Source organism: Channa argus, chromosome 6 (assembly GCF_033026475.1).
Source record: "Channa argus isolate prfri chromosome 6, Channa argus male v1.0, whole genome shotgun sequence".
Classification (NCBI taxonomy): Eukaryota; Metazoa; Chordata; class Actinopteri; order Anabantiformes; family Channidae; genus Channa; species Channa argus.
The window spans coordinates 23,666,959-23,693,171 of NC_090202.1; the positions used below are offsets into that span (position 1 = coordinate 23,666,959).

Sequence of the window (26,213 nt, forward strand, 5' to 3'; positions counted from 1 at the left end):
CTCGTGTTTTCTGTATTTTTTCCCACTGGTACACACACCGATCAGGTATAACATTATGCAACACTGTGCAATTTAATGCAATCCAATACAGTGGCTCTGCCATGAATTCTACTTTTGCAAGTTTATCATTTCTTAACTCCCCCCTCTTTAAAATGAAACCCCCCCTTCTTATAATGCACTCCTGAATGACTCCGTTACCAACTGTGACCTCAATAATAAACACGTAGTAGAATTATGACCTTTCTGACAGTTTAAACCTAAAAATTGAGAAATTCTTACGTGGTAAAAGTACAATCCATGGCAGGGCCAATGTATTAGATAGCAATAAATTGCACAGGTGGTCATAATGTTATGCCTGATTGGTGTACACAAATGTCAAAACCTACAAATGTAGTAAAACTGCCACCTAGTGACCAGAAATGCATTGGTGGGTAAAAGGTGTAACAAACAACCTGTAATGAAGACAACATGCAGCAGGTGCATTGCAGCAATGGCTAAACATTGTGGGAGTTGTAGTTTTTTTTTTTTTTTTTTTTTTTTTTAATGATAACAAACTAACTAATTAATTCTGTTTGTCGAAACTGTGAATCCTTCATTTTATGAAAGTGCTTCAGTAGACAGATGCAGGACTTCAGACAGGACACAACTCTCAATGGTTTGTACTGTTACATTGAGTGGAGTTCACCATAAATAATTAGAGGTTGATGTTCTGAAGGTGAGAAGGTCTGTTGTATAACATCTGGTGAAAAATGTTGCCAGTGTACATCAGAGATACTGTGTAACGTATATTCACATTGGTTGCAAAAATAGAAAAATTATTGGGTTCACATGTGTAGTTATACTGAGGTACTTTTGACACATATCATTCTAACTATTGTTGGAGCCAAATGTACAGACAGCAACTGAGTTAGGAATTTCCGACGAAGCAGAACAGCTCACATTTAATCACTGTCACGAATGTCATTCACCTCACAATCTTGGCACTTGCGGCTTCTTTCCATCGCGGCATCCGCATGTGTATGTACAACGTTTCATCTGGTGCTCATTACGCACACCGCATAGAAACAACCAAATCTTGAGTTTTTAACTGACGTTCCCATGGCAACACGCCACTGAATGGGAAGAGGTGAGGTGCGTAGTGTACTTTGCCTTGAGTGGCTGTTCAGATCCAGATGACTCTCAGATTGCTCAGTCAGGAACAGGGACTGGGGCCATTTATGGAATCCACCTCCTCTAGCCTCCACCAACACAGTCCAGCCAACAGGCACGCAGAGAGCATTAGCATGCTTTGTAGCTCACCGAGGGCAACAAAACACAGCCACAAGTGACGCGTTCATATTCCGGCAGTTTGTTCGCTTCACTTTCTCTCTTTCTTTTTTATTTATTTTTTTTTTCTTGCCCTCTTGCTTGTGGGACGTGAAAGTTCTTCATACATTGAAGATGGAAGGCAAAAGCGAGTTGAAGTGTATAATTTATCTCATCCTCAGGAGAGGGAACTCAATTCTCCTGCATGGTGTTTGTTTACCCAAGTGTAGCATGAAATCCTATCAGTCCAAATACGCAGGAATGAGCCTGGCTATAGTAAACGCTTGCCCAGTGGTCATGCAAGTGGTGGAGATGGAGATCAGAAAACTTGGCTGTGTACTATAGGCCGCTGATTTCTCATCCTGACAACTGGATACATGAAAGACAGTATCCCCTCTACAGCGTAGTTAATGAAAACACTTCTCCCGCCGCTGACACTCCATCTCCAACATAATGGAGCTTTTGTTATCAATATGTGAATGTCCTGTAGTGGTGAAAATTAATCTCTGGTGCCTAAAGTGCATGATGAGATGTGTGAATAATTCACAGCTTCTGGTTTATCTGACCTTGACTGTGTGTGTGTGTGTGTGTGTGTGTGTGTGTGTCTTTCACTAGCTGGGAAGTGCTGCGCTTCTTATTGTCAAACCTGCGCTGGTGGATGGAGGAGTACCGCTTTGATGGCTTCAGATTTGATGGCATTACCTCCATGCTGTACCATCACCACGGCATCGGTAAGGCTGGTCTGTGTGTGTGTGTATCATGATACTAATATCATGATGGAATTACCATTTATTTTGTGTAATGTCTTAAGACCCCAAAAAGAGGCTGGATAGAGGAAGGACTGCAGTAACATGGATGTAAACAGTCAAATGTGGCTTTATTTATGAGCAAGAAAATGCATTCCGCATGTTTGTCAGGTCCTCCGTGCTTTTGATCCTATTACACAAATAAAAACATACCAAAAATTGAGAGCACATTTATGTATGCTGACAACACAGACACAAGAAAAAACAAAAATGACTCATACACAATGTGAATTTACAGGAAATAATCAGTCATTTACAATTTGATAGAGCTACCGGTCAGGGCAGGTACTACACAGAAATATCGTTTTGTCTTAGTATTAAGAGCTGTTAAACAAAGTTAAAGTTGTGAAGTAAAACTGAGCCAAAAAAAACAACAAATAAAAAGACTTTCGAGGAGCATTAACTGTGTGGGTGTTCATTCCTCAGGCACAGGCTTCTCAGGGGACTACAGTGAGTACTTTGGCCTACAGGTGGATGAAGACTCTTTGGTTTACCTGATGCTTTCCAATCATATTCTTCATACCCTTAATCCTGACTGCATCACTATTGCAGAGGTAAAAACACATTCTGCCAAACACACCTTCAGCATCCTCTAACTTTGCAATGACACTGCCCAAAGCTATTATTAATTAAAAGCACTTATTAGTCAGGCTTAGCTTACTTGCTTATTCATTGGTGTAATTAAGAAGTAATGCAAAAAAAGAAATAGATCACTCTTTGGCCTGTGGTATAGGATCTTTGCGCATTAATATGTGAGTTTGGAGTGATATTGATGTGATCTTGGCTGACTACTGGGAAGGAAACCTGTGCACACAAAGGGAAAATGTGATATGAAATAGTGTGACTTCTCTGCAGGATGTGTCAGGGATGCCTGCTCTCTGCAGAGGAGTGGAGGAGGGAGGACTCGGTTTTGATTACCGACTGGCTATGGCCATTCCTGACAAGTGGATTCAGGTAAGATGATTTACGTCTTTTTAATCGACCTCTTTTTGTGCCCAGTCTTTATTTTTTCTTTCCTCCCCAGCAACTTTTTTTCCGACACTGTAGACCTACAGTGCGCTCACACAGAAACTTGTGTGTGAGCCTCAGATGGAGAGGAATATGAAAGTGTTTGCTTTGAAAACAGGGATGAAAGACAAAGGGAGTGACGGGAAATGTTGGGAGGCATTAAAACACTTGCGCGCTATATTACAGCTGAGCCTGTTGCTAAGCTGTTGAGCCTTTTATGAAGCTTTCAAATGTAGAACTTGTTCAGCAATATAATGACAGCGAATCTTGTGCTCTATTTTCCTGGAGGAGGCTGCACACTGTTGTGCTCCAGTGTAACACAAATGAACGAGGAGGTGTTGAGACACTTAGGAAGTAGATGCAACACGCAATGAGGAAGAGTACAGTCATCTGGGCTCTGAAAGGAGTTCACTATAAATCATGGTATCCCCAGAAAAGTTTAGAGTGCGAGGAGAAACGACACAGGCCTGCACTGTGTTCTTAACTGCATCTCAATATTAGCTGCTATAAAACGAATAATGTTTCGTTTTTATTGACTTTGTGTCATTGAGGTATTACGTTTGTGTAACCCGTGAGCTTTTATATTGCATTAAAGCAAAGCAGCTAGAGCCAGTACTTACTGTATTAGTATTATTCTACATTGTTTTTATTTCATGAAATGTATTTGTTTTCTGTGGAAGTAAATTGATTCAGTAGTACACAATGAAATACAGCTGCCTCACACTGCTCTTGCATTTTGTAGTTGTGCAGCACCTTTTGTACCTGAAATACAGTTCAATGTGCTTGATATTAAAATACACAGAAAACTAACGTTAAAACGGCAGAATAGCAGTAAGCAAAGCTACAAACGCAGTCAGGTGTAACAATGCGTGTATTACTACAGTCCTAATTCCAGATTCTTAGTGAGTCACAGGCCTAAATATAAGATGGACACATGGGTTTTCAATCTTCTGTCTAGATTGTTCACGTTTTACTTTAAACAAACTGGAGCTCCTTGTGCTTTTTCTAAGGCAGTGCTAATTTATTTTTCTTTTCTCCTCCTTAATCCTACCCGTTGTGCATATGGGAAGGTCATTATTTATCCCTTCAAATGGAGAATTATGAATCAATGATGGAAGAGACAGAATTGTTATTGAAAATAAAAGCAATTGACTGATTCACCGAGTGACCTTTTTTTCTCAGATCTGCAATTATTCAGAGTCCTCTGCGTGGATGTATATTTTCATTTGGACTGAGCGGGAAGAAAGACGGGCTTTAATGATGTTAACATGAATGTCACTGATCCAGTCTGAAATGTCTTTTTCTTTCTTAAGTGAAGCCTTTGAATAGATAGACAGTCACCTTTTTATTTCACTTTTATTATTGAAATGTCTGTCCTTGGGGAAGCTTTATATAATGGCAAAGGTTATTTTCAGTTTGAGTTCAGTGGGCGAATGGTAGATTTTCTTTTTTCTAAACACTCGGGCAACTCTGAATAGTTGAAGATCAGAAACTCTATTTCCACAACAGCAGGTATGTTCTCCTCCACTCATTGTCAGGGGAAATATGCTGTAGATGATAATTTCACCTCTAATGAATTAAAGAAGAATAGGGTTAATTATTTTGCTCTACTACAAGGGACAACAAGAAATATAAATAAATATATATAAATTTTAAATTGAATTAATGGTGTTTCTATGAATAAATTACATTAAATGGCAATAGTGCATGACAGGTAATAGTCCTAAAACCTGGACATTTGTTGAGCAGAGTTCCCTCTGTAGATTTGTGAGCTTTCTCGAGCTTTAATTCATTGTCCAACTTTATTATTATTTGGATGAGAGGTTTAAATATGATAAAACTAATTGTAATAATTTGTGAAGATTGCGTTGTTGAACAAATTAAAAAAAAAACAACAGAGCAGCATTGTGTGCTAACTGCTTTTTGTGGCTCTAAACTTTTCCAATTTAACCTGAGTTTCAGCAGAGTGAAAATTATTTAACTTATTACCCACGTTGTTGTGCTTTAGTTTGGATTGAACTGTTCTGAAGAAAAGCTGCTTTGGAGACGTAATGTCTTGCAAGTAAATGCTCTGTTGGGCAAACCACCTTTTTTGGTCTACAGTCGGTTTTTTATTATTTTTTTTTCTCCATGTTTTCTGAAGGTTACCATCAGTCTTGCTACACAGCAAGGTGCTGCTCTTTGCTCTGCTGTCTTTTAAACCAAACACTGCTAATATGTACACACCCAGACATGAACAGACAGAAAACAGAAGAATATCTACTGAGCAAGTCCACAGCCTGTTGTCGTACATGTGCATTTTTAATATGCAGGTAAAAATGAGTCCCGTCAAACTGTGACTGCACAAATATTCTATCTGAGACCTGTGACCGTGTGAGCAATGCAGACAAAAGGTAGAGATTTGTGCTTTCAACCAGCACCGGAGGTATTTAATTACTGTATGTCGTAAATTATATTAATAGTTTGTTCGTGTGTCACCGATAAACAGTACCACACAGTATAAAATATACTTTTAACATACAGTAAATTATTTTAATAATAATAGATTTGAAATCTTTCTGCTCTTTGTACTGAAATCAACTGACACTAACTTTTTATCTGGCAGACTGGAAAAGTCTAAACCATATTTCTGTTTTTCAAGGTTTTATTCTTAATCTTGTGACAAAATTGTGAAATATCTTTAGTCAAAGTTTTGTCGTTCGATTTTAGTTGCTTTTAGTCGACACAAAATGGTAACATTTTAGTTTGGTTTTCATCTGTGTTAGACTAAACAATATTATTAATGTATATTGTATTTTCATGGCCTCACCTGTTTCCCATCATCTTGTCAAATTCTCAGTGGATAAATTAAAAATAAATAATAACTTAAATGTGATAACATCACGGGACAGAGACACAAAGTTACTAAACAAACCGTAAGAAGCTCCTTATTAATGGTAGTGACTCGTCTTCATGTCCATTTGTGCTTCTTTCGAATTATCATTTAGTTTTTATTCATGAAAAATTTAAATCATATTATAATAGTTTTAATTTATAAAGAATACTTATTCGAATTTAGTCTTGTCTTCATCATGAAAAACTCGCTTTCAACAAATATATTTTACCTCATATTTATCATTAATTAAATTATTAGTGGTCTATGTCTATGTAAATCTCACACTATGATCTGTACACAAACGTGTTTCGATACAAAACCATAATGGCTCACAGACAGTGATAACAAAAACAGAAACTTGAATATTAAGGAGAGAAACTTTCAGCGTCAAATAGTCTCCATCCCTCCACAACAACTGCTGAAGTACCCTTTAGCTCAGCACTTCATTCCACGCGGCGACTGTCAAAAGTACTTAATGGCGCACAATGGGAAAACATTGTTTAGAACTGTGCAGCCATCAGGTGTGAAAGTCCATAACTGTAATATGTTGAAGCAGCAAAAGGGAAGTGTGTGCATGCCCAGCCATCCATGGACAGATAGAGGTCATTGAATGTTTCTTTAAGTCTTGTTTTGTTGCTGTGTGATTTGATCATGCCAACATCTGGCTCTGAGAAAGCTTTTCTTTTCTTTTCTTGTTTTTTTTTTTTTTTCCCTCCAGCTTTGTTTTGGAGAAATGTTTGCCTCTGGGAACATGAACTTCAGGATTTGGTGTCTCAGTGTAATGCCTCCCATTCATCATCAGTATGTAACTGTGTTTTCATGAAATCAGCAAATTACTTGAATAAAAGTACATCGGTAGGCGAGCAGGCAGGCAGCAGTTTGTCTCTGGGGATGGCTGGTGGATGTGTGTGGACTATTTTGCGTCCTGTCTTTGCGTGTACCTGTGTTTCTTGTTTGATATTTGAATGCCTAAAGAGGCTATCTGTTGTAAGATACATGCAAGTTGTATTTACTCGTATTTTGGAAAAAAATCAAAGAAGAATGTGTGACCTCGGCACCGCATGAATCCTGATGCACTACAGTGCCTTGTTTTTCTCGATGGGGGAAGTCTACGCATCGTTAATCAAGTCTGTCTCTCACAGCGGTGGGTTTTACTCAGTAGTGGGGATGGAGGGCGGAGAAGAGAGGGGTAGAGGAAGCGGGGGGGGGAGAGAGAGAGTCCCAGACTTGACCTTCGTCAGTGATGCCTGCACTAGCTGTGCAGCAGGCACTGCTGCTCCACAGAGACGCAGCCTCCTCCACGGTAACCAAAGGTTTCACAGGATTATCCTCGAGGGGGCCCCCCTGAAAAGGCTTTCGCTGTATTTACTTCTCCAACAATATTGCTTGCAATGCAGTATTCGTTTAGATACTTCTTGTTGTTACATTTTCTCAATTAAATTGGTTGCCTCCGAGGAAACTTGGTGCCGCATGAATTGTGAAGCTGGCTCAGAGCGAGTGTGCGTCACAACTCATGCATTTCTATGCGGGAAAGCGCTCATATGGACATGCCTTGGTATAGTCAGTGAAGTGCACTCAGGACTAGCCTTGCCTCTTCTCACAGAGTGTCAATTAGGGGGGGATTTGAATGGACTGAAGTGGAGCCTCCAGTGAGGTGTGTGTTGCAGATAGACAGAGAGACAGACAGACAGACAGGCAGGCAGGGAAAAACAAGAAGGAAAGGGAAACAAAGAGACACAGAAGCAGAGCTGTGAGCTTATTTATAGATTCACATTTGTGCACCAGTGAATCTCTCTCGGTTCCTCGAGCGGGGCCTCACGCTGTGTTTCGTCCTCAGCATGACTGATTGATATGACTCATTTACTGGCTGCAGAAGGCTGTTAGGACCAACAGGCTGTGAAAAATTAAGATATCCTAATGAGAGGACCAGATAAGGCGCACAGCACCAAGTTTGGATGATTTGATCTGATTATGACCATAAAATGCTGTCACTTCTAATGGATAATGTTACAAAAGTCCTCTAATTTAACAAGCACCCTTGCCTCCAGCTACAATAGATGGAGATGTAATTGAAACAATTAGAGGCGGAGGAGGTAGAGGGCTCGCTGGTCGCAGCTCGGATGAGAGAAGGCGATGCAGAAAATTCTCCAGCATCCCTGAGCTTCTCTTAGCCCTTCAACTTGAATGACCTCAGAGTCAATTGTCCCAATTTTTGTTTCTGTTCCTCCATGTATTTTAATTGAGTGAAAATATCAGTCTGCACAGCTCCCTACTTATTAGTTTCACGGGGAAAATCATTTTCTGCCTTTCATAGTAAGTTCTGTCCGTCATACTGGAAGCACTTTCAATTAACATGACTTAATAAAATTCGGACTGCCGGCAAAGCAATGATGGATTCCAGCTTGTTTATGTAAACATGTCAGGGGCTTCATCGGCAGCCTTGTAAGGGCGCCCACTCTCTTTGACCCCCCTCACCCAGCGCCGCCCTCAGCTCGCCTCCTTTAACGACAGCATGTCAGCTTCATCCTGCTTTATTTTTTATTAGCTAATTGCACACTGAGCCCTCCGTTGTATGGTGTTAACTGGGGGTTCAGGGTTCAAACAGTGCCAGTTTCGCCAGCAAGGCTTTTTTAGAAAAACAAACTGTAAGGTTAGCTAAGGAGCTCCATTCAGATGAGTGAAGCCTCTGGTGAAGACATCTGCGTGGGCAAAATGTTCATTAATTGCCGAAACTGGGAGAATATAAACATGGAGAGGAATTTGCGCGATCCACAAGATTGAGCGTCGTACCCCTTTGGTCTCAGCTCATCACCGGGGGACATCCCCATAGCAACGCAAACCTAAACACTGTTCCGCTAGATGTGTTTGCAGAGACGGACGAGGCAGGATTCTCAGGGCAGCCACCAAATGTAAGACAAGAGCTTTGCACAGAACTCATCCCTGCCCCCGAGTTCTTCCCGGCACCACGTGATGGTTGTAGAGAGGCTCTTGAATCAGTCACAGCGTGACAGTGGCAGTGAGATGACCTCATCCTGCTCTTGAATTTTTTTTAAATTTTTTTTTTTTATATTTTATTTCTGGCTCTGCCTAATTAATCTGGGCACTCTGGTTGGCTCCTGACAGCAGGCTTGTAAAGTAAGATTTGTGCACTGCTCATTATCATTGATGAAGTGGAGTGTCAGTGGTGCCAGGAAGCTTGGCTGGTCGGGGCTGATGTGGGTGAGCCAGTGGTGGAGAAGTCGTCAACCCAGTCACTCCTGTCTCCGCTCCGACAGTCCCACTCCCAGATTAATTGCTCCCAGACCACTTTTGCGGTTGAATTGAATTGTAATGACTCATAAGGAAGTGTAAAGTGTTTGATTGTACGTGGATGTGGAGGCGGCCGGGGATCCTCTCCGGGGTATACCCTGCAAATTCAGTTGTTTAGCTTTTATATTGGAGCTGGTGGGAGAATGAAACCAGCATTTAAAGGATTTATTAGTTTTCAGCTGGTGCTGCGTTCTAAGTTTAGCTGCATGAGTGAAATTCCTTGTTATATGTTCTGTTACCGTTCAGTTTATCTATGCTTTTACCCACTGCATTGTTTTATTCAGAATACTACAACCCATCCTATCATAACAAGATGCGTTTCATTTCCTGGTAACTATGACCCATATGCCTTCATTATCGACTATTTATCATAGCGTTCATATTTCACACTCGGGGTTATGTGTGTACCTGTTAGTCACCCTAACGTTTTTCTAATTAGTTTTTCTAACTTTGTTCAACCTTCACACAAACTCTGCCACCGCTTTTTAGGACTTAATATAATGTATCATAAACCATGTAGCTCAAACTGTAAAGCCGTGTGGTTTGTTGCATGGCTTCAGAATAAACAAAATCCCTGCCAAACAACACGCTTTGCAATTTCCCCATTGAAGTTTTTATTCCTTTTCGTCCAGTTAGTTTACATTTTGATGTATTTTATGTGCTATGATTTTTTTACAGTAATTTATTCTTTTACCATAGTTTTCCTGATAACCTAGCTTGAAATCTTTAGCAGTTCCCTGTAATATTAAATATACATCACACAATAAATCAAGACAAAGTGAAACATTTTACCACCATTTAAATCCAATTACAGGTGGACATTACACTGTTACCTGCAGGGACGAGTAAAAGATATGTCAAATCCTACTTGTTGACTTTGGATTTACAGTGATTTTAGACATAAAATGTTCCAAGGTATAAGCTCCTCAGTATCAGGTGCCTGATAAATTTTGATGTGAGGACCTAAAGGCTAGCTTGCAGTGCTTGTCTTAAGGCTCTGAGCAGTGCACTGAGCTCAGAATTCGTAGTAAATGTAGATAATAAGTGTCTCCCTGAGGTTCTTTAGTAGTAATGCATAATAGGGGCCACACAAGGCTAAGGTGAAGAAGCCCGAATGTGAACAGATGGTGATATAGAGAGCGGGGAAAACCTCCATTTAGGTGGACCAGCCAGTTCATCTCAGACATATTGATCGGCACAATTTACTCTCTTTACTCGGAGGATTATGGCTCTGTAGAGTAATATAAAGGTTTCCTGACATGTCAATCAGCTGTCACGGCCAATTCCACCGAGCAGACTTCAGCCCGTCACTGAGATGGGCTCGCCAACTCCCCCACCAATCAGACAGGCTGCATGTCTATCACCAAGGGTTCTTGGAGGGCATAAAATCTCCTTTTTTTCTTTTTTTTTTTTTTACATTTAGGAATGATACTGATACTGTGGCTTTCTAGCAACTACAGTATCCTTCGCCCACTGCAGTGGATGTGATCATCTGTACTCTGCCTTGTGCTGTTATTCACTTGTGTAACCTGTGTGATTAGGAGCATTTAGAGCAGCTGTATAGCAACGGATTGTGGGCCGATGTGCTTGAGATTCATGTTTTGGTGCCCCCCTCCGTCTCTTTCTGACCTCCGAAAATGACTCTTTTGGCAGGAAGTGTGCAAGTAGGCAGGCCAGCGGCAGGGCATTGATTCCATGGTTGGATTTATTGTTGAATCCCTCTGTTTGGATGAGAGGCTCTGACCTTGCCCATCTCAGGTGAGGAGAGCTGATGCCTTACTACCCATGGGCTGTAGTGAAGTTATTAAAAACTCCATTACCGCCATTCAAAGGTAGACATAACTCACAGTGCGGATATAGAGATGTCAAAACAGAGATTGATCTGAGAAAGAAGTGAAACTCAGAGAAAACTTAAGAAAGGTAGAAAGACTGCCAGAGCTGAAATACTGAGCTTTAGACATCAGTCAGAGGCCGAATGGATCTCTCAGCCGCACATCTATCATAGCCTTTTTCAATAACCCCTCTCTGTCACTGTGTAGATCCTGAAGGAGTTAAAGGATGAGGACTGGGAAATGGGCAATATTGTTCACACACTGACCAACAGGCGCTACGGAGAGAAATGCATAGCTTATGCAGAAAGTCATGATCAGGTACAGTAGCCTTTCTGCAAGGCAGTGGAACTAAAGTCTGCATGATGTCCGCGTGGATAATAAAACATAAGCTACCGTTCCAGGCCCTGGTTGGTGATAAGTCCCTGGCCTTCTGGTTGATGGACAAGGAGATGTACACCAACATGAGCTCCATGATTCCCATGACAGCCGTCGTCGACCGCGGCATGCAGCTGCACAAGATGATTCGCCTGCTCACTCATGCCCTGGGTGGAGAGGGATACCTCAACTTCATAGGTGAGTCGTCGTGACATAACTCACGGAAAATCTAACACCGAAGTTGCACAGAAATGATTACTGTGCAGAAAAGATCATATGAAGCAGTCGTTCAGACATATTGTATTATTATTTTTTTGTACTTCAATGCGATCCTATTTTACAACCTTTTATAACCTTATCATGTTTCAGTTAACTGGCTTGCAAAAATACCGTAGGTTTAAGTCTATGCAGCGTCTCTCTGTTTGTTATTTTCAAAAATTAAATGTATATTGTTTTCCAGACTATTTTTCACAACACAACAAGCATTTTGATGTTGCATTTGACTCTTAAGAAATCATGAACAATCATGAATAATTTTTTTTTTTTTTGCAGTTTTATGGTGTCCACAAATGAAAATATCAATTTGATGAAGCTATATATGCATATGGATATTTAATTTTTGCATGGCTGAATTTCATTTATACACATTCAATTTCAAAAGTCAGACAAACGGCCAACTCGGTGTTATTTATCTACACACTGTGTGCATAGTAATGTAGCATGTTGCTTCATATTTCATGTCATATGCTGTCATATAATCATACCAGTTAATTATGCCATTATTATACAATCGCACCACATATCTGTGTGGTTCAGGCAACGCTGAAAGGAAAAAGAACAAGAGGTGTTGGAAATCATGATTTAAGGCAGCAATCTTGTGTGCGCTTCATTTTTGAAACCCTCAATTTTGAGAACCCTCTCATGTGCTGTGTTTCTCCTGACTATAAGCTTCTCCCCTCAGGCAAATACAGTAATCAGTTACATGTTCAATAAACTGATATAAACAAGCATTTATTCCCCTTCCCATCCACATGTACCACCGGCAACTGGCAGGAATGTGTTGAGTATCAATTTTTAATTGATAAGCCATCCCTACTATCTTCATCTGCGCTGCTGTTAGGGGTGTTGTCTTCTGTGCAATAGTGTGTTATTTATTTTACATAGGATTATGTCATTGTGTTGGTTTCCAACTTTTCAGTCAGACTGAAGTACAGCAGTAAACAAAATTCTAATTCCGATTCCTTAAAATAACTTGACGTACTGTAGCCCTTGCTTATTTTCCTGCTGGGGTAAAGTGCTCGGTTATTAGATTTGTTATATTTCTTTCAGGGATATATCTCCGGAGGAGGGTGCCACTAATGAGTCCTCCTACTTTTTTTCCAAATGCATCCAATTCTCAGGCACCGCTGAGATGCTCCTCATTTTCACATCGCCTGCAACAGCATGGCTTTATCGATGCCGGCTTTTCAAGATAATAAAGTGATAAATAATGATGTTGGAAGTTAACCTTGGTTGGAGGTAGTGTGTTTCCTTGCATATGCCTTCTTCTGGCTTAATGCACATACAGTATATGCTTGTTATTCACAGCATTTTAGCTCCACCTTGTGACTAGGTGTTCTGGTCAAACTCTGAGTCCGAACAATCTAAATGTTTTTAGAAAGCGTTTGCTGCCTCTTGGGATTCATTTTCTCTCAGTATTAACTAAGATGTCCCTTCTTACCAACGGGAAAAAAAATTAAAACAACCTGTGAAAACCTGTGAATTTCTGCTACGTGGACTGATGTGTTGGAGAAAAGAAGCACAGTCAAAGCAGCTGCACTAGATGGACACTGGGAACAGGGCAGCTTGTAATGAACAGGTTGTCAGAGGATTGACCCCATGTGGGCAGCTGAAGGACAGTTCATAGTAATTATATCTGATTCTCCGGCTAAAGCATAGCTGAAAGGCACATTTGGCCGTACTCGTGCTTTGGTTCCACGTGTGCAGCATCAGAATCATCACGAGTTGATGTATTGGGCGAAAAAACACTTTAAATGTCAATTTGACAGTGATTTGATTTAGTCAGTCAATCATCTTTTGTGAAGACTAAAGGATTTTCTCACTCTTCATCTCAGCCTTAACCCACACCCGTGATACGCATCTTAAGATCCCATGCGCCATATTACAGTAGAAGAAATAAACACAGTTGCAAAAATAAAATTGTTTCCATCAGCATCCCAGTAACAGACAACCTCAACTACAGTAGCTGTGCTTCCTCTTCATGCACACCGATATGTATGTTTGTATCAATCAGTTTACTCAGTTTACATAGAGTTGTAGTAGCTGAAGGCTTTTATTCTTTAAAATTACCATTAAAATGTTAGGAGTGACAGCGTATTAAGCAACTGTTGCCTGAGACATTCACGAGTTGCGGTGACTAGTCTCGTGGCCAAAAAGCACAATTTTGGTCTCATCCATAGAAGCTTCTTCCAGTGGATTTCACAATCTCCCACATGCTTTTTGACACAATCTATTTAATTTAATTATTTATTTATTTTGCCTCCTCTATAAAACCTCGACTGGTTACGAACCCAGAAAACCATTGTATGTCTCTTCCGTCGTAGGTGTCTTGGTGGCCTCCCTCACTAGTCTTTTTGCACAGACACTTAGTTTTTGAGGACGCCCTGCTTCAGGCAGATTTATACCTATGCCATGGTTCTTTTGTTTCTTGGTGATGAATTTAACCGTACCCCCGTATAAGAGACCTTCAGCGACTTGGAAATGTAATATTTCCACCTGTAATGTAATATTTCCAGTTTCTTGTTGTGTTGTCTTTGTGGTTTAGTTTTTGGCCACAAATCTGGTTCACCATTACTTGGATCTTCCAGGTACAGGTGTATTTATACTACAACACCTTAAAAGCTTTCACTGCAGGTCATCACCTTTTATCCAATTGTTATTGATCTTACTTTCTGTAGATCTTTTTTTCCTTCCACACGAAATAGATTTTTTTTTTAACTTTGGCCCAAAAAAGCTCTTCTGTGTTTCCGTAATTCGGTACAGTTTTCTTAATTTTCAGTTCAATTTATTCCCACTTTGTCCTCTAATGCTCTCGTTGTTTAAAAAGCAGTGATATGGAAAGAAGACCAGTATATAAGACCTGAGGCTATGGAAGAAATTTTAAGAAGTGCTGTCTGGCTGCCTAAAAGAAGGGTGCTATCATCCTCTGATAAGCGCAATAATAAATGAAAGTTTTTTTAGAACTCAAATTCAGGGAACAAAAAAAAAAAAAACTTTTTCAAAGGCACTGAAGTTCATCCGTGAGAATTTTCCAAAGTGGTGAGCGTTTAGGAAAATGTTCAAGTAAAGGGGGGAAGAAGAAAATCAAGCAAATCTGAGATGACATGCCGTGTCAATGGATCAATGACGGCAGAGTCATTTAGCCAGTGCTGAGCAAGAACAAATTGTTTGAGCAAGCAAATCAATTTGAAGTGCCTAGCCTAGAAAAACCCATTTATTTACTCATGACCAATAGCAAACACCACAGAGCAAGAGGACGAGGCGGCATCTGTATGTGAGATCCTGAGAGATGGATACTGTAAAGGATGTTGGAGTGTCAATGACATTAAAGCGCCAAGTGGCGTGGCAGTAATGAAATGCCTCAGTGGTTTTATCATTTACATCAGCAGGAACCGAATTGAAGTGCTCATACTTCCTGACTTTCAGGGCTCACAGAGACTTAAGATAACCTTGCAGATTTACAGTCTAAATTATTGAGCTAAAAACTTATCCCAGAACTCTGTATTCATGAAGCGCTACAGTGCAACAGGCAACCATTATGCTGCGGCCTTGGACAGTGAATTGAAAACCAGCCTTTCCTCCTCATACATTTCAAACACACAATCTCGCTGAGAGAGAATGGTGCTTTCGGCATTGTGCTAATCCCACCTGTGCTTTTGGACTAGTAGCGTTTATTTAATGTGCAAACGGACAGTGGGAGGGTACATTAACACTGTAACAAAAAATCAATCCAACAAGTGCAAATAATCATTGCATCACGATTGCAGGTTGTTGTTTTTTTTTTTAATTTATTTTTTTGCACTGCATCTAAAAACCTTCTGTGACTTTTGCCTTCCCCTCTGCTTCCCGCATTGATCTTTCTTTGGCAGAATCCCTCCAATGGAAAACACATTGATCCTTGGCTCCTTCTTGTGCTGCTAATTACTGAGGGGACTGTGTCACTGTCAGGCCCTTATCTGATGCAGGGCTGTGTAGAGGAGTAATGGGATGCGCCAGCTGAAAAGCTGTTGACTTAACCTTATGTAAAAAGGGTCACTGCCAATTTCTCATATCATATCATTACTGGAAACCAACATAAATTTCACATTAACATTATTGAACAAACTTCTAGTTATTTTTTTCCCAACCTTTGCAAAATTCTGGTCCAACCTCTTAAAGTAAAATGAACATTAATACTGATAACATATTGATGATGATGATTGATGATGATCTCCACCAATCTCTGGAAATCTAGTCTATAACGTTCAGATACTGATTTTACTAATTCTAACACTAAACTAAACTCAAAGCCATAATTGTTATTCGATTTTCCACACATATATATAAATATACATATTTATAACATATTTGACATTGTTTGTTTGTTATTTTGGGTTTTTTAAGGCCTCGGCCATGTGAGGTAGTACCACATTTACATTGGAAACTATTCACACACCCCTTCATTTTTGTGAACATGTTTGGGGGAATGAATTTACAGTAAATAATTGCAGTTTTCTGCTACAGTCAGTCTACATACAATTACCCATAATGGAAACAAACAGAAATCTTTGAACAATTCAAATCCGTCTTTTGTAACACACCCGTAATTGAGTACTTTGTAGGCCACAGATATTCTTCGAGGTTTGGATCAAGGCTTTGCTTTGGCCACTCAAGTAAAGTCACAGACTTGTGCTGAAACTTCTCCAGTTTTGGATATATTCTGGCTGTGCAGAAAGGTGACCCATCATTCCAGACTCCGGTCCAGTACACTCTGGAGCAGGTTTTCTTTAGGCCCTTCCCTGTGTTTGGCTCTATCCATCCTCGTGGTGAGAAGACTCCCATAGCCTGATGCAGCCCCCACCATGCTTTACTGTAGGACTACCACAGTATTAAACACGAGCTGAGCTATCCCTGGGGTTTGCCAGACATGGTGCTTGAAAATATGCCCAAAGATTTTAATTTTGTCTCATCAGACCACATAATCTTTTTTCCTCTCCTTTTGATAGCATTTGGCAAACTCCAAACTTCAGTTTCTCTATAAAGACTGTTAATGAGATGGTCATCTTTCTGGAAGGTTCTCCCATCCTTGCAGGGGGCCTAAGAAGCTCTGTCAGACATATGTCGGAGGTTTTGGTTCCCGTGGCTGACCGGTCCTTCCTTTCACTTTGTCTGGTTGGCCAACTCAAAGAGGAGTCAATGTGGTTACACTTCCAATTTATCGAGGCCTTTATGCTCATGGGAACACTCAAAGCATAAGAAATGGGTTTTAAGCCTGGTGTTAAACTATTCCTCATCACAGAATGTTATTGTGGAGGTCTACAGAGAGTTCCTTGGACATGTCTACTTGCAGTGTCGCATGACAGCTTGCTGTGATGCTAAATAAAGTCTGGGATCACCATTGTTATTGGCCTCCATCCATCCAAGATCCCAAATGTCTGTCATACTCACTGAAGTGGTGTATGCACATTATTTATTCCCAAAAAACATCTTCTATAATATGGCTAATAAGTAGGCTTGTTTACAACTTGTCTGATCTCTTGACTACATTTGTTTCCTGCCCTGTCGGACTTTATTGCCGTCAGACATTGTTAAAAAAACTGCAATTTTCCTTAAATAATGATAATTCTTGTATATATTCTAATAAAACTCCTCGCAGTATTTTATCTCCGATAACAGTCCCCGCATATACTATAAGAGACAAATGATGATTTTATTTATGTGTGCATTGGGGAGAGAATCCATCATATTTGATTCTTGTACATTCAATCTTGAATGTGCTATCTGGCTTATTTCAGCTGTGAGAAGGCAGCGGAAGGTGATTATCACGGTGATTAATGTGGGCAGGTGGGAGGAACGTTGCTGTATCGTAGAGAAGAGGGAGATGATTAACAAACGGAGGCGTGTCCAAAGTGTTCCTTTAAAGCTGAAATGAAAAGACACGTCAAATGCTTCCATGGGTTACTAAATCAACCTCTACATAAAATCAATCATCTCCACTAGACTTTATAAAATAATAACATTGGAAAGCTGAAAGTAAATACAGGCAAAGAGCGCTGTGCACTTAACACTGTTAATGAAGTGTTGCTCTTTTAAAAGCTTTTATCAAAGCGCAGGCTTGTATCTGGGCTCGCTGTCTCAGACGGCGATTAGCAGGCAGAGCGGGCCTTTTTTCCTCTCTAACTGCGTGTGTGTGTGTGTGTTGATGTGAGTACGTGCCCTCTCTGCATGCATATGCGGCAAAGACTCTTATGGAACAAGTGGGTGATAAGGAAAAGCTTAATGCGGCCTGCTCATTAATGGGAGCCCACACTTAAGCATTTCCACACTGCGGAGTAAGTGTTAGTAATAGTTGGCATTTCTGTGCACATCCTGTTGCATTTTTGTGTTTCTGCTTGAGCAGGTCAGTCACAGACCCGTAGATGAACTCACATCGAAGTGCAGCAACAGTTTCTTCATATGCTCATTATTTCGCCCTGACTCTATTCACTCTTTCCGGACCAGAATAAAAACAATGATCAATTTGCTTTCGGTTCTAGTAGATTCAGGATTTACACTGACTTATTACAAACAAAAGCAAGATTTGTGAATAGAAAACCACACGGACTGGCAAGGAGCTCATTCGTCGGGCAGTTTCAGTGACCTACTCTGAATCACCAGAGCTACAAGGGCCCAAAGAGGGAAAATCAAAACAAAATTTATTTCAGTGACCGACCCCAAGTGACACTGTGCCGACTGAGGCTTGAAGCCTTTACTTATTTTCCCTGTTGGTTGCAAAAACACAAAGATAAACAATTGCTTATGAGCAGCGGTTCGGGAATGTGACAGAAAGTTATAGCAAACAGGAATGAGCCGTATTACAGTATGAGTGGCCTTGTTGTTTAGTTTAGGTTTTGACTTCATGCTACGGTCACATAGTTTTCAGATCCATGCAGCAGAGGCAAACCAGGCCTCTCAAAGACATTTGTGAAAGTGGGCCCCTGATGGCATCTGAGATTGATACATTTTGCAATGACAACTATAAAACCCCCTTAAAGCTTCCAGAAAAGCTGTATACAGTGCTTCCTCACAGCCAAAAGGATTTTGGGGGAAAAAAAAACTTTAAGGGAAAAAGTGCCTTTTCACAGATGAAGCCACTTAAAGTTCTCTTTGTTTTGAGAGCTCGCCTCACTGCCCTCCAGATTTTATTTCTTTGCAGGTATGAGTAGCTTCTGATCCATGAACAGCATGCTCAAAAAACTCACACACTAACAGAATTAATTTTCTCAGTGTGAATACACTGGATTGTCAGAAGTTGCTTAGACACGGGCCACAGCTGCATAGATTCAGCCTCCAAACATGTGGCACGTCGCTGAATGGCTGCGTAATACATTTGTAGCTTTATGGATCTGTTGTCAGTGGCACGTACGGAACCACAACCTCTTTTATTGGCGTTTTTTTGCAGTGTGGGCTTTGCATTACATGCTGCTGCATTCAATTTCTCACTTTTCCTCAACAGAAACATGTACAATGCTCCTGTGGTCACTTCCACTCCCACCACCTATACTAACTGCATGCAATACAGCGCAACACAGAGAGTCCATTTCCCTAGGGTGTGTCGAAAGTCATTCCGGGGAAAGTAGGAACTCAAAAGTACTGCACAGTATACGGCTGAGGGTGGATACAGTACACAAAAATAGTACTATTATCCATGGAACAACACACATTGATATCTGACATTGAAAGAGTATTTCTCATGGAGTAATCACGGGGCTTATTCCCCAGGTGCTACTTTAAGGGAGGAGCCTCTAGCACTGCATTTAAGAGCATTCTTTTATTCGGTTGCTCCTTCTTGACATGTCTTGGTGTCATGTGAAAGCTGGAGCTAGAGCCTGCTCTGCTTACTGTGACTGCTTTTGTAAACGGGGGTGAGGAGGGGAGGGGGGTTATTGTAGCATGTCCTTGACACCTTTTATTTAGCTCAGCGATCTGTTTCTTAGTTGCCTTTTTTAAGGGAGTTGAGAATGCAGGCAGCCGGCTTTGTAGGTGTAAGTGCTCCTTTCCCCTGATCTTTACGCTAATATGTGCATGTATGGGCTCAGGGCATCAGACGGAGCCCAGAGGGCCTGTGGTTATGTAGGGTTGCACTGATGTGACACTCTATTAATGCTAGTGAAGGTATGTTTTTACCTGGCTCCTCCTGTCTTCTGAGAACTCGTTACACTGTCTATCTGGTATTTGACCTCGCGGTCTGCATTCAATTCTCGTTGACAATTATACGATAAATCAACCAGAAAAGGGATTTGCCTGCTTCTTCTGGTATCCAGTGCTTGCTGCGCTGTAGCCCTGCTCGGTTTTTCACCACTGGCCTGCAGACCATTCCCCAAACAAAACAAAACAAAATGTCTTGTGTGGATGCTGAGCAGGGAGGGAGGCTGAGGGAGGGTGCTTCAAATGGGCTGTGTCTTTCTTGAGGCTCCGATGACATCAGGTAGTTGATTGACGCTTTAGACATTCCTGCTAGTGGGAGCAGAGAACCCACTAGAACTTCCTTGTCTTTTTGCTTGAGGGCTGTCATAACTAGCAGACATATCAGCTGCCACCTGTGGCCAGGGGTCTAGATACAGTCCACAGCATCTGTAACATCCAAGGTAAAATTACTCATTTGCCCCTCTAAGCTGGACACACAAGAACAACTGTCAGACATGGAAGACTTAATCTTTCAGATGTTCTTGTCTTGATGCCTTCACAGAGTCCTTGATTTTCTTTGTTTTTTTTTTTTTTTTTAATAAAACGCAGCGGTGATGAAAATTGGCTTTGGGGTGCCCTCCAGGAAAAGAAAGGAGGGGGCCACAAGGCTGATGCTCACTGCTGGTGGTCTTTTGACACACATTTCAAAACTCTGGGAACATCTCACCATGTTTACTCCCCTGACTCCCCAACGTCCCATTGAAAGAAGGACAAGATGGGATTGTCTTCCGTCCAGCCAGGAGGCGTGGCGTTGTCTTCATCTACTAAGGGAGGATACTGTACATGTATGGCCTTGTGTAACACTTGCCAAACTACAGTGCAGTTGTATCTCACTGTGATTATGCCGGCACTTTACACATGGCACTGCTGTCTTTTTTTTCTTTTTTTTTGGTGCACAATGAAGTAGTATACATTCCTGTTGGTGGACTGCAGGGATGAAAGTCTGCCTTTGACTACCAGTGTTGCAAGTCTGAGATGTAATTCTCTCCTTTACATTTCAAGTTCAGCTGTGTGGGAGGCTTGTTATTCATGCAGATGCCACAAGAAAAGGCTCCCTCTTCCTATCAGCCCCCCCCCCCACCCTCTCATGTCTTTGCTGCCCTAATTCCGAGGCTAGTGGGCTTGCTCTGTTGGCACTCCATGCCGTATTGTTTGGTACTTCTTTAGCACTCTGTAACACCTACATAATGTATTTCATTAGACTCTGCTGTCACTCCCTGTTCGTTCCACTTCAGCCATCACTCAGGTTTTTTTTTTTTTTTTTTTTTTTTTTTAGAATGTGGGTGGGGTTTGGCACCAAATAAAAAAGTAGCCTCTATTCTGTTGTCATGCATCTTCCTGTCTCTTGCCTGTGTGATTCTTCCTCTGCTCGGAATTCAATTATCCCGGCTGTTGTTTTATGATGTTGTTGTGACATGCGATGACGGATTCATTATCTCATCTCCTGGCTTGACAGCATAGTAGCAACAGGGCTGTTGTTCCCAAACTTCTGCTCCATACATTCAGCTTTACATCTGGACAGTTGTGTTCATTATCCATCAATAATATGAGCTTTTGCTCCTTGCTGGCTCGCATTAAAAGTACAGGAGTTGTTTATGCTGTGCAGCGGCAGAATAATTCAGAAGTTTATATGATGCTTTAACGAGCACAATTTAATTAACTGTTATTTTGTGCTCCTTTGTGTAAGTTTGCAGTTTCTCCTAATTTCCAGCATTGACTTAAAGTTTGTTTTCTGTCATGGAGAAATAATAATAATAATAATAATAATGTAAAAACATATCCAGAAACTAGTTTTTGCCTATATTTATTGAAAAAAGTGAGACTCAAGTATGTTGACGTAAAAAAAATAAAAGAAGTTTTATTCATAAAAGGGCAGGTCCCTCTGTGACAGGGTGGTTGGCACATATAGTTGGTGAAAATGTTGCAGGGGCTTTGTGGCTCTGTTTTAATAGGGAAAGTACCAACCTCGGCCGAGGTTAGAAAAAGGTCACAGACTGCCGCTGACTCTGATCTATTTGATCTGTGTCTTTTTTTTTTTTTTTCTTGTTAAAAGTTGCAAAAAAAAAAACTTGAAAATAACCCTATATAGCTTTGCACAATGGAATATGCAAATTCGCCGAGACTGTGTGTCCTTCTCTTGGAAATGTACATTCTTTAATAACTCTCTGTTTTGCAGGGAACGAGTTTGGCCATCCCGAGTGGCTGGATTTCCCCAGAGAGGGGAACAATCAGAGTTACCACTATGCCCGGCGGCAGTTTAACCTGCTGGACATGGATCACCTCCGCTACTGTCAGCTCTATGCCTTTGACCGAGACATGAACCGTACCGAAGACAAGTACGGCTGGCTGGCTGCCCCACCTGTAAGGACATCACACACTGACTGTACAGTAGACTTTGTGCTGACATCCTCAATGACAAAATCACTTGAAAGGAAAATGTCACCACAGAATGTTTTTTTTTTTCGTACACACACAGATGTTGTCCCAGCCAGTTGTTGAATGATTTAGCTCGTTCGAGCATATTTCTTAAGAATAAGTGCATTTTCAATCCAGCATCTTTACAGTGTATACACCTTTACAGTGTTGGGGAGCTCTGTAAGTCTCAGGCAGGGGGAAGATAAATACACCATAAAGGGTTCATTTGGGAAATGTCTTGTTTTTCTGGCTGCTGTCAAAGCACACAGTAATAGAGCATCTCTTTTTGCCTGCAGTTGAATGGTAGAGGAAAAAAAAAAAGAGGGTTTTCTCTTGAGGGTCTGGTAGCAAAGTAATGGGATAATGCAAATGGGGAATGTGGCTAAATTGACAGGGATTAGAAATGAGTCTGTGTAATTGATTCAAAAACACCCGGCCTTACATCAGCCCCCAGATTAGACTCGCTCTTCACCTTGCTGCTTTACACTCTGACCTGAGTGTTTCTCCTTGACAGACAGATTCAGCAGAATAGTAACTGCATCACAGAGCATAATTAGAGGCATGACTGCTTCACAGGGACAAATTCAGTCAGAAGTGTACTCTGACTAACGGGAACCTCTTAAAACCTTGCAGGTTTGTGCTGAGACACCTACATTGGGGTTAGGGTTATTATGTTTAAAGTTCTGGACAGGGAGCAGGTATATCATGCATCACAAGGTTTGGCCTCGCTGATGTAAAAGGGCGGGACAATACAACAGATTCACCTGTCAGCGCAAGGCAGTATAGTTTGGCAGTAGCACGCTTTCAAAATGGCCACACAGGTAAATCAACACCTCACTTAATCAATCAAAATAGAACATCATGCTCTTGAAGGGAGGATTTATTGCAAGACTGTTGTTAGTCTTGAGCTAGATGTACCTAATAAACTACCATCTGATTATACATATCTAATACACAGGATGTTCTACGCTTTAAATAAAAGACTAGTTGGAGATAAACATGGAAACTGTTGGATTAGAAGTAACAAGAGGGAGGAGATGGAGCCAAAGTAGACACATGGATCAGATTAGGTGTTATGTAAGACTTAGCCCAGCATACAGTATCAGGTATGTGGTCTGAAGACTGGACTGATGCAATATTTAATAAAACTGTTCCAGACGTTTCTGTAGCTGCACCTGTGCCTTTGCTTAGAAGCAGCCAAGACATAGAAAATCGCATTCACGCTCTGATACAGTATCACAAAAAGACTTTGTAGAGCATTACTCACAGATAACACAGTAACTGCTCGCAGATCCTGCCTGTAATAAGCAAATGAGTCTGAAGTCTCTGTGAAGCTTATCAGTGACACGGAGATCATCGCGCTTAATGGATATATTCTATCCCCCCGTTCAGTATTTCAATGTGGTGGGAGGTTTAAATGGCGTTTTGTAGTTCGTGCGCCTCTTTAAAGATGTGCAGCTTTAAAGAAACAAACTCCTGACACTCCTTTTAGTGCAGAGATAGCATCACTCGGGGTGTTTCGCTGTGATGAAATGTTAAATAAATCACTGCACACTAGCAGACAGGCTGTGGCATCCAGTGTTCTGCTGTTATTTAGCTGCTGGATTTCTGGCAATATAACTTAATTGTGTCTGTATTTCTGAATTCCAACATTTTATGTGTACGTTGGAAATATACATTTCTTACAATATTTATAATAACTTTTATGTCACTGAAGGACTTGGGATTTATTTCACCCCATTTGGGACCTCAGCATTTGTACATAAGCTTTGATACGGTCACGCAGTGTTCAGGCAAACTTAGAGAATTCTAAACATTATTTTTGACCTCTCGTCTAACCGCAGGTTACATCTTCAACCGTATGTTCAGTGTCCCCTGTCTCCCTGGAAACATAAAATGTCTCTAGAGACCGACATTTAAATTCGATTTTTCCACAAGCTGCACGGGCTTCACCTGCAGCTGCCTCACCGTAAGTGCCAGTGAGGAACAGGAGCGGAGACGAGGGTCGTGGTTCGAGGAAATATTGGATTTGAACAGTGTTTTTTACGAAAATATTTTCATCTGATTGCTGAGGTCACACACCGGGCTACTGTAGGGATTTACCCAGCTCTCACTGCCTGGCTATGTTTGACCCAAAACTGTTGTTTGAGGTCAGTGTGATGCTGCAGGCAGTGACAGAAACAGAAGCAGAAGGCTTTTAGACTTAATGTCAAACCAGAAGATGTTGCTTACATATCAGGGGAGAGTTTGTTTGAAACTTGGGGAGATATTTTTTCTTTGTGCACACTTGATTAGTTAGATAATAATTTAAATTTTTTTACCTACCAACATCAACAGATTCTGAATATAATCAGAAAAACGTTGTGATTAGCACACACTCTTGATTGCATTTACATTTATTTCATTATTAGTACGCATGCACATTTTCTCCACATGCTTATTGGGCTACAGCTTGATGGATGGATGCAGCTTTAACAGCTGTCGATGTAAAAATGGAATTGGTAAAAGACTGCAGGCCGTCAGCTCATTCCTTAACCTCCATCCCCTCTGCCGGTCGAGCTGCAGGGGTGCTTATCTTCTCGTTCAGCCGTGAATATGCTGCCCTGAAATTTGACTTGGGGAACGAGGCACCAAAAAACAGGGAACAGGAGAGGGGGTGGGTGGGGCGGTTGGGTGACATTGATAATCTCTGCTAATGACACGTTAACAGTGGCTCGCTCCACAGGAGAGTGGCAGATTTATCACGCGCAGCTGTCTGAAGCTGACAGTGTGCGTTTCCCGCTACCCTGGGTCTCTGCTTTCCACTGATGAGCACCACCTGAAATTTGATGTGGGACTGTTACTCAGCCTACTTGGAAATGTGTAGTCCACTGATATAATGTGCCCCATTATAGAGTAATTCTCCAAATCCGAGATGAGAAAGGCAATGACTATTCATGAAGAAATAATTCATTAGCTTCTCTTTTCTCTCCCTTTCCCTCCCTCCAGGCCTTTGTCAGCGCCAAGCATGAAGGGGACAAGGTCATTGTGTTTGACAGGGCAAATGTGCTCTTTATCTTCAACTTCCACCCCAGTAAGAGCTTCCAGGACTACAGGGTGGCTGTAGAAGTTCCAGGAAAGTATCCTTTTAGTTCTTATCTGTCATGTCACTGCTGGTTTCCTTTAAATCCTCTGACTTACTCCTTCCATGCCCACTGCAGGGCCTTTCAGAGTAATGATGTCTTTGTTAGTTACTTCATTTATACAATAACGGGACCGATCAAGTGAGCTTGATACTTGAACTGAGACTGTAAATATCTTTTAGAGGGCTTGAAACCGAAAGGTGGGAATTACACGGTTTAGTTCACAGAGAGCACATGAGATCTGTCTTTGGCCACACTGAGATGCAAATGATGGCCAGCAATTGTTTACAGACTGATGATTGTCACTAGCTAACTTTTGATTTTCCGTCTCGTACTAACTTCCCATCAGACCAGCCGATCTTCAAAATGCTGAGATTTTGGGGCAGCTTTTGTGCCTATAGATTTTAAAGGATAAGACATGCCACATTCTGTATTTTAAAATAGTTTTCCAATGAACCACCTAATGGATTTCCATGGTTTTGTCCTCACTGTTAAGAGATTATCGGCTGGATGTGGCTCAAAAGAATCTACCACAAATTTGTCAGGGCATTGACGATAATATAAACCAGCTCTGAGAAGATGCCTTCTCTCGGGCTGAGGATCGGATCGGATCGGGGCTCTAAACACTGTCAGACTTGTTTAAACCAAACGCGACTTGTAAAGTCCTGCAATTGTAATGGCA

At 41.1% G+C, this 26,213-nt stretch overlaps 1 protein-coding gene across 1 annotated transcript in view; it reads left to right on the plus strand.

Annotated features, from left to right (window-relative positions):
* gbe1b (glucan (1,4-alpha-), branching enzyme 1b) overlaps window positions 1-26,213 on the plus strand; it is a 70,709-nt gene that overhangs the window by 27,592 nt on the left and 16,904 nt on the right. Inside the window, exons 8-14 of the mRNA XM_067507206.1 lie at window positions 1,921-2,036; window positions 2,538-2,665; window positions 2,967-3,065; window positions 11,343-11,453; window positions 11,537-11,708; window positions 22,171-22,355; window positions 25,398-25,528. Of these exons, the coding sequence (XP_067363307.1) occupies window positions 1,921-2,036; window positions 2,538-2,665; window positions 2,967-3,065; window positions 11,343-11,453; window positions 11,537-11,708; window positions 22,171-22,355; window positions 25,398-25,528 (942 nt within the window). The remainder of the gene's footprint in view (window positions 1-1,920; window positions 2,037-2,537; window positions 2,666-2,966; window positions 3,066-11,342; window positions 11,454-11,536; window positions 11,709-22,170; window positions 22,356-25,397; window positions 25,529-26,213) is intronic.